The 13,904-nt window shown below is 35.6% G+C and overlaps 1 protein-coding gene across 4 annotated transcripts in view; it reads left to right on the forward strand.

Moving 5' to 3' along the window:
• The window catches only part of LOC135133759 (netrin receptor UNC5B), a 241,189-nt gene that overhangs the window by 82,273 nt on the left and 145,012 nt on the right, over positions 1–13,904 (forward strand). For 3 of the 4 annotated variants that reach the window (XM_064062253.1, XM_064062255.1, XM_064062256.1), the window contains exon 3: positions 11,365–11,751. In XM_064062253.1, the coding sequence (XP_063918323.1) occupies positions 11,365–11,751 (387 nt within the window). The remainder of the gene's footprint in view (positions 1–11,364; positions 11,752–13,904) is intronic. The other variant, XM_064062254.1, reaches the window with a different exon arrangement.

The raw sequence follows: 13,904 nt of genomic DNA on the forward strand, positions 1-13,904 counted from the left end.
ATCGGTTCATCCATTTGGAAGTTAGGGTGCACCAGAGAAATATTCATCAGCTGATGATCTTGAAATGAGTGAATTGATTATTATCGTCAAACATAGCTAAGAACAATCCCGATTAGACCAGCTTTCAGATAAAATACATCGCATTGAAATCGGTTCATCCGTTTGGGAGCTACGGTGCTACAGACAAATCCACAGACAGATAAAAGCTTCAATGTTAAAACTGGCTTGAGTGACAACCATCAAACATAGTTAAGGACCATCCTGATCAACCAACTTTCAAACAAAATAAACCTCATCGAAATGGGTTCATCCGTTTGGGAGGCACGGTGCCACAGACACAACACAGAGAGACAAAGGGGTCAAAACAATGGTGGTGTTTGGGAAGAAACTAAGAAAGGAGAAGGAAGAGTGGGCATGGAGAGGGAAGAAGATTGAACAGGTGAAAAGAATTCCAGTACTTAGGATATACATTAAAGAGCAATAACTCAGATAGAGCGCATATTCAAGAAATGGTCCAAAAAGCGAACAAAGTGGTAGGAATAGTATGGGGAATAGGAGAGAGAAAATTTGGACATGATTATAAGAGAAGAATAATGATGTTTGATAGTTTGGTCAAAAGTGTATTCATGTACGGAGCTGAGATTTGGGGATGGAGGGAATATGAAGAAATAGAGAGAGTGCAAGAAAAATACTTGAAATGGACATTGGGATTGGAAAAGTATACGCCGGGGTATATAGTGAGAGAAGAAACAAAAAGGGAGAAAATGAGAGTGGAAGCGGGTAAAAGGGCGGTTGGATTTGAAGAGAAGTTCAGTGAGAGAGGTGATTGCAAGATATTGCAAGAATGTTGGAAAGAAATAAGAAAGGAAGGGGGAAAACATGTTTGGAACGAAAGGGACAAGTATTATGAAGGAAAGGGATATACATGTGAAGAAATAGAGAGAATGAGAGAAATGGGAAGGAGTATGAAAGAAGAACTGAGTGTAAGAGATAAGGATATAGATAAGCAAGAACGTAGATCGAGAATATCGGAGTCTAGATATAATGCAAACTATAGAAAAATAGTAAAGGATGAAGTACCTAAGTACACACACAGAGAGAGTATAAAGGAGAAAAGAATGATGGCGAGATTTAGGTGTGGAAATGAAGAGAAAGAGAATAATTTCTGGATGGATGAAACTGACAGAAGGTGTAGGATATGTTGGAGAGAGGGAGAAACAAGAGAGCATATGCTGGAAGGATGTGAAGGATTGAGAGAATCGGAGGAAAGTAGGGAAGAAGTGCTAAATGAGGATGGAAGAGAACTGGACTGGATGACAGAAGTATGGAAGATAAGGGAACTACGGCAAGGGGTGGACAAGCAGAAAGAATAGAATATTTATTATATAACACTCGAATTTTTATTTTATTTTATTTATTTTATTGTTACTGATTTATCTGAGGTAGATTAAGTTATTCCCCTACTGGGAATATTATTAACCCTGTAAGGCAAATAATAAATTAATACTACAAAGGGGTCAAAATTATAACACCCCTTTTATCAGTTGGGAGAATTTCAGAAAAAAAAAATCGGCCGAAGGTCATTTTGATAGAACTTCTCTCGCCCCTGAAGTATAGTTCAATTAATTCCTTTGAAATATATAAAATTTGTTTTTGCGATTTTCGTTGTGTGATAACCTCTATAAAATAAAAATCAGTGGGGTAAATAACACTACCACAGCCCGTGTGCCGTCGGGAAAAAGGTATTATCGGTACGTGCTTAACTTCAATTGTTTATGTTTATAAATCTAAAGAATGATTTTGTCTCCTCCAACAGAGAAGATGACAAAAATTATTAAAAAAGCTCCAGGGAAGCACAACATTATTGGCTTCTCAAATTTTCGAGAAATTGTGGTAACTTGTTCTTGATTTGATCAATATTCACTCGGCTCCCCAACAGTGGTGATCTTATACCGGTATAAAATGTTTTTAAATATAAATTTTTTTGCGAAATTTTGGGTTCCTGGGGTAAAAAATCAACTCGGATTTATAAACCACAAATTTAGGAGTAATCGACACAGACGGAGGACGGCAGAGAGACAGACAGACAGACAGACAGACGGACGGAAATGAGGGACCTATTTTTTCATACTCTTGAGATCTCTAAATTTTCGCAAAGACAACAAGTCTGTAATAAATTAGTCCGTAAGGCTTGCTTTCAATCACGGTATGTCAGCTGCCAAAATATGAGATTTTGGAGTACAAAAAGCCTGTGTGCGGAAAAAAGAAGTTAGGGTAGATTTTAGTAACAGGACTTTTTTTCCATTTTGACCTGTTGATGGTATGCTAAGGAAGTATGGTCATAGGGTCCATACAGCGAATGGCTACTTTCATGTTTTCTTTAGGTTTCATGACTCCTAAAGTATAAAAAATAGACATCCTATTTGTCGTCTGTGTCGAATATTATTAGACATATCTCCGAAACTACCGGACCGATTACTGTGAAATTTTATATAAATGTTAAAAATATTCTGTAGACTGTAGAAGGTAAAATGCTAACCAAAATTTGTCTAATCTTCCATGGTAACACTTTGATGACGTCACCTCAACATTTGGTTGGTAAATTCCATTAAAATTTTATAAAATAGTATATTCCTGTACTTGTGGTTTCTGAATCCGCTTGGAATTTTTAGCTTAGGCATTCAGATTTTCCCAAAAATCCAAAATATGTATAAGAATAAGCCAAAGCAAGCCGGACTTATAACACGAAATATACGGAGGTCACGGGTTCGATCTCCTCATTGACCTTTTTTTTTTTTTAATTATTTTATTACACTGTGACTGGTATTATCTATATTTTTGACTTATACATATATATCATCAAAAATAAAAAATAAAAAATTAAATGTTATGATTTTTCAAAGAAGCGGAATTTGATGGACTGTACTTCAGGGACGAGGGAAGTTAGTAGCAATACGTTATAATTACCTTAATTTGAAAATTCGTTTGAAACCAAATAATTAGCGGGAAACGTTATTTATAAAAATTAAGATTATGCAGTACAGAAAGTCTCCGATTTTCATTGAATCATTTCTTCGCCCGAAAAAAATGATGTTTGAATGAATGTCAATAAGAAGAGAATTATTGGCTCAATTTTTTCCGTTAACTACAGTTAGATGTTAGGACAAATTTTTATTGGACTTTAGATATGTCATTACATTTTTCAAACCATTAACGAACGTATTAACACAAGTTTTCTGTTTTGATTTTGCTCATTTTTTGTTCAGTTATTTATGTTTTTGAAATCCGAAATGAAAAATGTTAAAAGATCAAAGATGTATTGTTAAAAATACCAAAAAAAAAACACGTAAAAAGACAAAAATAAAAATGTTCCCAGCTATAATCTCGATGCTAACATATTCTATTTCAGCGCTTTTTGTTTTTGGAATAAAAACAAAGTGCCAAAATTATCCAAAATATGTTGCCAAACTGCGAAAAATCACATATTCGGCTTTATTTTCTTTATAATTTTGAAAAAGAAAAAAACGATTTTTATTTGAAAACAGAATTTTTGATGTAGATATCTATGTGCAAAAATTTTGACGTGGTAGCAGTGAGTATACTAGAGTGAAATTACTTTGAGAAGAACACATCAATAAAATGACCCGTTGTTGTGTTTCGTGATTGCTGTTTCTTTGTGTGTGGCCGAAGCTTAAGTAGCAGACCTGGTTGACTACACGTTATTCTCATAGTTTTTCCACTCTATTTAGAACGATATCGGTACCCATTCATGTTGATAACAGTGCAAATATCGCTATTGGCTGAGAGTCGCTTGATATTAATTGACGCAGGCGTATCATATAAAAACCAACTTCAACGCAATGTTGAGAAAAGTTGTAAAACTGTGACAAAACTTGAAACTTCTCTTATCGTTAATACTGTTAATTAAATTATCGAAAAAGTCTTCGTATTTGTTCACGTAATACAGTTTCATGGTCAGTGAATTGGATAACGAGATTTTAGAGAGAAATGTCTGTAAAATCTAGTGTGAAGGAAATATGTTTTTTATAATGTAGAAAATTTGGATTGAATGTGACCGCCTACAAACAATGGACATTACCCACACTGAACTTTATTAAAAATGGGTAGACAATCGTGTTTTATCCGTTGTAGATGGAAAATAGTGGTTATGGTTATGGATAATGTTGCGTGGTATTGAATTTAGATAAGCCATTAAACAATAACCAGTTTTTCAAACAAGTGACGCTATGATTCATTAATTTTAATCGTTTGCTGAAATTGCAGCCATATCACTGGAAACTGAAGCAAACTACAACATTTTCAGGTACATAATAGTAAATATTTGAAATTTCAATGTTCTATATACTTTAACGGAAGACACAATTCCATCGCTACATCTAAACATTAAAATTCGCACTCTCTCTTGCGAATAACCGAATTCAGGCGCGATGTTCATTAGTCCGGAGCATGATTTCTTTTTTCCGGGATAATTCTGACGAGCCAAAAATGAAATTATTCCTCTGAGCGCAGCATGATCCTCTGCCGCAAATACAAGAAATTCCGCTATTCAGCACATCCACCCTTATTTTATTAACACAATGGCGGTGTAACCACTCTCGCCGAGGCGATTTAGCCGCTTAAAAAATGTTTTCGCTCCAATTAATGCGATTATCGCTGCCGCCGGAGCCCTTCGGAAGCCCAAAAAGCGGCGACAGCCGAAACCGCATGTTCGTACGCAATCTCATTTGCATGAACAACAATAACCGTCCTCTTCTCGCAATTAAAAAAAAGAATTCGATCTTGGTAGGGCCAAATTAGGCACAAAATCGCCGTCCACGCCAATAAAACATACGTTAAAACGTAATAAAACCAAAGCAAAATGCTAAACGGCCATTATGCATGTACTACGTTGTCAAAATGTTTCATGTGTGCCGGTTATTCGGGATGTAAATTTATGTAAAATGGCTCGCTTTTTGTAATGCAAGCTGTAACTTAATTGTTATATATTCTCGGAGAGCAGCGCCATGGGATTTATACAGTAGCAAATGGAGATTGCAAATGTGGGCTTTGGCGGGTATCTGTGGGGTATTAGTTCGAACTCGGGTCAGTTTTAGCCTAGGAAATCTACGACCTGGACGGTGCAAATTAATTTAGAAGCCAGATATGGATTCGGGGAGGACGATACAAACGCGCCATATTAAAAAACCGGGCAAAAACTTTTAATCCGGCTCTGGGGTGAATTACTGGACCAGAGATTTGGGGGTTTGCTAAAGTAGTTTCAAATTTAAAAAATGGATAGTTGTCATGTTGCTACGAAAACAAAATTAGACATTCGTCAAAAATCCTTCACAGTATTCCTTCTAATTTACGTTCGACCAACTGAAATTAATTTACAGCGAAAAAGTACCGCTGGTGTCCATTACAAAAGTGCGAATTAATTTAGAAGCCATATATGAAGACAGAACAGTGGTAGCGAGGGTATTAAAAAACGGAACAAAAATGTTTTAATCCGGCTCTAATCTGAATTATTGCGATTTTATTCGAAGCGGCGGCGAAACATTAATGAAAATCCTGTCAAAGATTCTATACCGATAAAATTACTCGAAAACTTCGTACAATGGGCGCTTCAATCCCCATTATTATTTCTTTTCATGGTCCGCGAAATATCCGTCAAACGTGAAATACGAACGGTTAATAACGAGGAGGGTCATAAAGATGGTTGAATTACGGTGGTTCATTTTGTGCCTTCTCGTAAAAAATTAAAAAGTGGCCCACCTGATGCTTCGGTTCTAGTTGGGAGAATCTGGGAGCTAACTAGAATGGGTTTTTTGCGTCTGGAATGGTGGATGCGCCGAGATTATTAAGCAAACGTCTCGAGTTACAAATTAATTTTGTGAAAATGTGTAGCGGTAAATATTTGCCATGATATCGCCTTTCATGGGAAGATTTCCCGACTTGGAAATATTTTTCGCGTGTGGGTATCGTCTAGCTGTTTAATTATTCCCGGTACTTCTAATGATGATAAATGGGGCTATTTATAACGGTTGTGGTCAACTATTTAAGCACATAATTTAGTTAGCGAACTAACTGGAAGCTGATAAACGACTTTTTTGGTTAAATATAAATCAAATCTGTGAGTTTTGGTGGTTTAGAGTTAATTCGTGGGGGAAATGAGAATATATGTGAATAAATTAGCGGTTTATTTACAAACGTTATTGAGCGGTAATTTAAAATCAACTGATTCCACTATTACTAACCACCGCTAATCAAATTATAGAACTATTCAGGGAATTGTATTCTAATTTTCAATTTGAGAACACCCACTCAACCGCAAGTTAGATTCTTTGTAAATCGCTTTTGATAACCTATAATTTTCCTGTTAGAAAAGTATGAGCCCACAGCTGCACAACTTATAGTTTTATAGTAGCGTAAATCTACCTAAACAGTTGAAACGTCAACAACTCTTGAAGAATTTAAATTGCGAGCTCTCATAAAATTCTTCAAATTTTGGTTACGAAATTTCTCACGAGGAAAAAACGATCTTAATGACAGCGTTTTTACAGCGACAATCGTCATATACTTTTTATTATCATCAGTTATAAATATTCAAACAAAGGTGCTTGTTGCGGATGTCGACAAGGTGGTTATGGAATTTTCGGAATTTTTTTATGGTAATTTTGGACGTGGGCAGGCAACAAAAACCTACAAGGATGATGCTTGTATATTTTGCAATGAAAGTAACTTCGTAATATCTCTAAATTGTTGAGACACTCTGTATGAGTATCATATACCGTGCGTGTGTGACTGACATGATCTAAACATCATATTTTTTTAAATATTTTCGTAGGCTCCTAACGAATGAAACCGAAATCATCCGCTCGACTTTTGGTCATAATTCTCTTCACATTCAAAACCCTCTCATTAATTTTCCTATATATATGGCTGCTGAAACTCTTAACCATCGGTTGCTCGAAGTGCCATTACTCATCACATCCCATACTTAAACCGCCGATTTTTCAGCCAAACCGCAAATATTTTATCTCGATATAATTGGATGGAAGAAGAGCAGTCTACAAAAACATCTTCGCTACAGAGACCCGACTTCGCTCCTCTCTCTATACCCGGAGGGCCACGTTCGAAGCCACCGTATCAATCATGTTAAACGCACGTGAAATCGAAGCCATTTTACAGCAGTATTAAAGCAATTAGGCCATAAAAGAGCAACACACCGTCTCGGCCCTCATACAGATCTTGTTCATTAATAATAATCGGGAAATCTGAAAAGCTGAAATAAATCTTCGCGAAGACAACTCAATTCGCCGCTCGCTTATTTATTTCGTTTTGCCTTCCTGGAGTGGCGATTCCTTTCGTCAGTTATTGAGTTTTAATGCGAATATAGTTAATGACTTAAACTTTTTAAGGCCGTTTTAAATGCATTGGACGCCGTTTGTGTAAATGTTTGTATTTCATTTTCAGAACAAAGCCTAAACGGAATTGAATTTTAAATTGCGAAGTTCTATTATCGGCGATGCACAGATAATGTTTTCGGAATGCTGTTGACAAGCTGATGTAGTTCGTATGTATTTCTTGCTATAATTTTTTTGAGGAAAGTGATTTTATGAGTATAAATTTGTATTACATTCCAAGGAAAAGAGGCATTTATGTTTCACGAGGAAAGTATGTATACCTTCTGACGGGGCTTTTGCTTATCACTTTTAGAGCTTTGGAAATAAAACTTTTAATGTATAATATAATTATAATTAATCATGAAAGTTAAATTCTGCTTTCTTGGCGCTAAAATTTTGGCATAAAATTTGGTCCAAAGAACACGTTTATTGCTACTAATATAATCAGCAGAAAGTTTCATGTTACATCAAAATTAGTCAGCCTCTTCAATAATTTGCTTCAAAACATAAAGACCTACTTTCATGACTCAAGAACTTAAATCTAGCGTCTTAGTCCACTCGGCCAACCTGACATTCAGTCGAAGCTAACTAAATTAGGCACAAAAATTTATATCGTCCCATTTTCTTTAATTTGGAGATTGATAATTTTGGCCCGAAAACCACAAAAAAAAGTCAAGGAATCAGATGACCTGAAATTCCGAAAGTGTAAGCTTGTAATCTGGAAAAAATCCTCAATTGAGAAAACTGATTTTCAGGTGCAACTCGTAGAGATATCTTGTGATTGTTTTCAAAAATGGATTCAGTGATGTCAAATTAACTGGAAATCCAATTTTAAGGTTTATTTGAAGACTTTCGATATCGATTTTCACGTGGAATTCCGGGAATATGTCTTGTACCTGATTTCAGAAATGTATTCAACGATGTCTCATTATTTAGGAACCCATTTTTAAAATTTTGAAAACTTTCGGTTTTTTGTCAAATTTTCCTTCATACATGAATGACACCGCGGAAATTTTTCAGAATTCGGTCATGTGCCTAATTGGTTTATACAGGCACGTATTCTTCTGGGATTTGGTCGCTTTAATTAATGGAACCTCTAAAACATTAATCCGGGCTCAAAAATTACTTACTAAGTATCCGGATTTTTTTTCAATTTTTTCCATTGCATCACCTATCTGAAAATGACACTGTTTAATTAACAGCTTTCTAAAACTGAAATAAATGCCGATTTTGGTCTGAAAATCATCTGTCACGGCCAAAAAAATCCAAATACTGAAATGGTCTAAAATTTCAAGAGTTACGTTTTGTCTTACCGGAACTACGAGCTTGTAAACTGAAAAAAGAAAACTTCCCAAATTGGGAAAATCGATTTTCATGTAGAACTCGGGGATATATCTTGTAACTGATTTCAGAAATGGATTCAACGATGTCTGATACATTAGGAACTCATTTTTAAAGTTTTTGAAGACTTTCAATTTTTCACCAAATTTTTCAGAATTCGGTTATGGGCCTAATTGGTTCATAAGTCTGGCATTCTTCTGAGATTTGGTCGCTCAAAAATTATTTACTAAGTCTACTTTCTAAAACTGAAATAAATACCAATTTTGGCCTGAAAATCACCTTTCACGACCAAAAAAGTTCAGAGAATGAAATGGTCTAAATAATTGCAAAATCCGTATTTTTCTACACCAATTACCATGTGAAATACGTTGTTCGGTGATGGTGTTACTCAAAGAAAACTATAAATAGTAAGTAAAAAAGAAATGCCAAATATAAGCCCCACCCTGGATTTCAATCGTGATGAATTTTCATGTTTTAAGTTTCTTGTTGCGAAAAGAAGACTATGAATATTAAGAAAAAAAACGCGGAATATAAGCGGAACAACATTTTCAGAATATTCGGTGTGAACTTTTTGAAATTAAAAAAAAATGCGATATCTCAATGGGCAATTTTGGGAAGGCGGTTGGAGCTATCGAAGAAATGAGGCCTGAAATGACTTCTGCGGCTGGAAATCTACAAGAGAATGTATTCAATTAAATTTCGAAAATCGTTGAAAACAGGTCGCAATTTGCAAAAGATTTTGTTTTTGAAAAAGTCGTCTAAAAATTATCAAAAAATTCAGGGGTATAGATCTTGACGTACCTACTGATTCCAAAAATATAGCGTGTTTAGGGTCACAGAACATTATGGATTTATAGGTAACTTTTTCAAAAGCTCGATTTTTTCAAAATAAAATTTTTGAACAATCATTTTTTTTCGAAAACTTCCGAAAATTAACTAAACATTTTTTTTTATACATTTTGATTTCTAGAAGTTATTTCGTCTTCATTTTTTGGAAAATTGTCCAATATGAAATATAACAGTTTTTAAAAATTTCAGTAGAAATCGTGGTGGGTAGGCAGAGCTTAAATTTTACCTTTTTTCTGGGTATACACAACAATATTTTCAGGACAATATATTTAAAACGTTTAAAACGGTAAATTTTTTTCGGGAGACATCGATTTTACAATTAAGCTCCGCCTTTGGGTCTGACAACGAATGAAAAATTTACCACATTTGAGATTGGGGCGGGTGGGTGGGGCATATTTTTTAACATTTCTTTCTTAACATATGTAGTTTCCTTTCAACAACATGTTATTAAAAACGTAGTTTCTTGGAGAGAAATAAGCATTTTGCAATAAACTCCGCTCTTCAGCTCACAACGAATAAAAACGTTATCACAATTAAAATGAGGGCGGGTGGGCGGGGTTTGTATTTTGCTTTGTTTTTTTCCTAATATATGTACGTAATTTTCTTTTCACGACAAGAATTTGAAAACATTCAAAAGGGTAAATTTGTAGAGAAGTGTAGGGGATAGAATTTACCGTTTTAAACATGCTTTCAGTTACTTGTTGTGAAGAAAAACCTATGCATTTTAAAAAGAAAAAAATGCAAAACATAAGCCCCACCCACCCTGTCTCAATTGTGACGATTTTTCTTTGTTCATCTTAGTCAAGGGGGGGCAGAGCATAATTGCAAAATCCGTATTTTTTTACACGAATTACCATGTGAAACATGTTCTTCAGTGATGGTGTTGCGGAAAGAAAACTATATGTAGCCAAAGATAAGCCCCACCCATCCGTCTGGATCTCAATCATGATGAATTTTCCATTCGTTGTCAGACTCAGGGGCGGAGCGTAATCGCAAAATCCATATTTCCTGTTTTAAACATGTTTAAGTTTCTTGTTGCGAAAAGAAGACCACGAATATTAAGAAAAAAAAGCAAAATGTCTAGGAACCCATTTTTAAAATTAATTTGAAGACTTTCAGTTTTTAACCAAAATTTTTCAGAATTCGGTAATGTGGTTTTCTAAATTATTTATAATAGTAGGTATCCTTCTGAGATTTCAGTGAAGCGTTTTACTTGAAACGTTGTATGTTTTAATTCCATTAGTTAGCACCTATATTCCACCCCGCTCCTCTTTTGATTTATCTTCCTCCTAACACAAGAATGTTTTGACGGTTGATTGTAAGCCGACATCTCGTTTATTGTCAGCTGTGACTAGACCAGAACACTGAAAAAATTAAAAAAATATACCGTCACAAAAAAATCTAAACCCATTTTCTGAAATTTCTTGATTTCGAAATAAAATGGATAATCTGATGAATACGAAGGTCGCGAAGGCAGAATTAGAATAAATGTAACAAAACTGTGCCATAAAAGTGACCAATTGTGTATGAATTCAGGGACACCCAGTATTAGAATACGAAAAGAAAAAAATTCGTTGATCACTGAATTATGTCTGAAAAAAAAACACTTACGTATCTAGCGAAGTAGGTACCCTCATTACTATAGAATTTTAAAGAAAAGGACCAACACTTAAACCCCAAAAACATCGTTCATAATGACGCAATCCCGTCTTGCGTTTTTTGCACGTTTCAGCCTCTCCACACATCTTCAAGCACTTCTTTGTTTCAGAAGGACCCTACCTCGACGACAACACCCCCACGAAGTCCACATCCGACCACCACGACGAGTCGCTGCTGCTCAACTCCGACTCTTTGCCGATCTTTCTAGAGGAGCCTCAAGACTCTTACGTGGTCAAGAACCGTCCCGCTACGCTTAAGTGTCGCGCCGCGCACGCCCTCAAACTCTATTTCAAATGCAACGGTGCAAAAAACGTCGTCAATTCCAAGTTCGAGTTCGTGGATCCGCAGACCGGGGTGCGAATGATGGAGGCCGAGGCGAACGTCACCCGAGACATGGTGGAGGAGTTCTTCGCCAACGAGAAGTTCAAGTGCGAGTGCTACGCGTGGAGCGGCAGAGGCAGCATCAGGAGTCAGTCGGCCACCATCGACGTTGCTTGTAAGTGGTTGGGTTTTGAGGGGTGGGATTGGGGAATGTGCTGGCGATGGATTTCTCCGGGGGTTTTTCTGAGCGGAGGTTGCCGGAAAACGAGACGCGGTGGTTATTATCTTGCAATGTCAATGTATGCTCGCGGAACGGCTAATTGACAGTTTGCAGTAATTTGCTGTAATAAGCCGGAAAGCTTTGACATTAACGAACTGTTGTGAAGGAACAAAGGCGAGTAGTTCATTATTTAGTAGGAGTTGGAGGAAGATACGTTTTTGCCGATTTGTGTCATGAATGCCAGACACTAGCGGGATGTAGTTGTTAGAGTTTATTTTGTCTTTTAAGGGAACTTGTAAGTTGGAAACGTTATTTTTAAGATCTCTGGTGCAATATTTTGTGGGGAGATGAACAGAGGTACGCACTTTATCGTGGTAGGAGTTAAATTTAATCTAATTTCAAAATAAGACACTATTACTGAATCTTACTATATCATGTTGGTGGAAACTATCAATTTAAGTACAGCAAATGCCTAACAATAAAGAAAGAGAATTTCAAGTTTGTTGTCTAACGACTTCAGTTTCATGGACATAAAAAATGCGCATACATTTGGATATTTAACTAATTATTTTATTTAATATTGATACACAAATTTTAAAAATAACCTAATGCGATCAAGACTACAGGGGAACCAGATTGTGCAAAAATATATAGGGTGTTCGTTCCATTTACAAGACACTAAATTTTGTGTTCTTCGTCAAAAACACAGAACACTCGGAATAGTTGAAAATCAACAAGGAGTAGGACTTCAGATTTTGACTTTTTTTCTATTTTAGTAAGTAAGGTGTATCCAGGAGCGCATATACACAGTAGTTCAGTGAGTGTGATATTATTGGCCCCCAACCTAAAAAATTTTAAATAACACGGCTTTAAATTAAAATTAGGAATTAAAAAGATATTTGGTGTATAGTTAAAATAGTTTTTTATGGTTTATATGAGTCCTAACTATAGTTACCACCTCCCTTTAACGGTTAATTATTTTGTCCCTAGTCAACAAACATTTTAAGAATCAATAGTATTTATAAATCCGATTTCTCTAACTGGAGGTTGAAAATTAATGAATATGGAAGTCTGTCTCCAAGTTTTTTAAAATTAGTTTTTATTAAAAAAAGTACAACGTGTTTCGAAAATCACTGTAGTCGTCTTCAGCCCTCAAAACTAAAGTAATGGTTTCTCTGACTGAAAGCGGAAATAGTAGTTCTCGAAACATGTAACAACTAATTTTAAAAAATGTGTAGACTGTATATGGGACGAATATGATTTCTGAAGTAATATTTCTTTTTTGTAATTTAGCGTAACACAAGTTCATAGAACTCTTTAAGTATCCGTCTTGCTGTTTTCAGTACTCTATTTCTTGAAGTTTTCTAGTCCCAGAGCTTGATTTTCAAACCAGATACTCTACCCGTTTAGTACAGAGAGAACAAGATATATGGGACGAGTGTCATTTATAAAAAGGAACATTACTCCAGAAGGATTGAAATATTCTCTTTACGGTGTTCAACATTGGATTGCTCGAAGTTTTCTAATCTAACGGGATGATTTTCAGATCCGATACTTTACCCGTTAAATATGGAGAGACTAGTACGTTTGGCACGGGTGTCATTCATGAATTAAGAAATAATTTGTCTAAGTTTAGTGGGGCATAATTTCAGTACGGTTCAAGTAACCGCCATGTGGTTTTCAGGATTCGATTCCTCGAAGTTTTCGTGTTCTAGAACCTGAGTTTCAGACCGAATAAACTACTCATTTACTATGGAGAGAAAATTATGTATGGGACGGGTGTGATTTATGAAGTAAAAAAAAAACAAATTTAACGGAACATAACTTCCGAACGGTTTATGCATGCGCCTTCAGCTTTTCAACATCCGATTCCTTGAAGTTTTCTAGTCCCAGAGACTGATTTTCAGACCGGATACTCAACCCGTTTAGTACTGATATATGTGGGAAGACTATCAAGAATTTGAAAAAACAAATTTAAAGGAACATAATTCCAGAACGGTTGAAGTATGTGATTTACGGTTTTCGACATTCGATTCCTCGAAGTTTTCTAGCCTAAAACCTTAATTTTCAAATCGAATACTTCACCCGTTTAGTATGGAAAGAGAAAT

The sequence above is a fragment of the Zophobas morio genome, unplaced genomic scaffold (genome assembly GCF_036711695.1).
Source record: "Zophobas morio isolate AGI-343-1 ecotype UQ-CSIRO unplaced genomic scaffold, CSIRO_AGI_Zmor_V1 ptg000022l, whole genome shotgun sequence".
NCBI lineage: Eukaryota > Metazoa > Arthropoda > Insecta > Coleoptera > Tenebrionidae > Zophobas > Zophobas morio.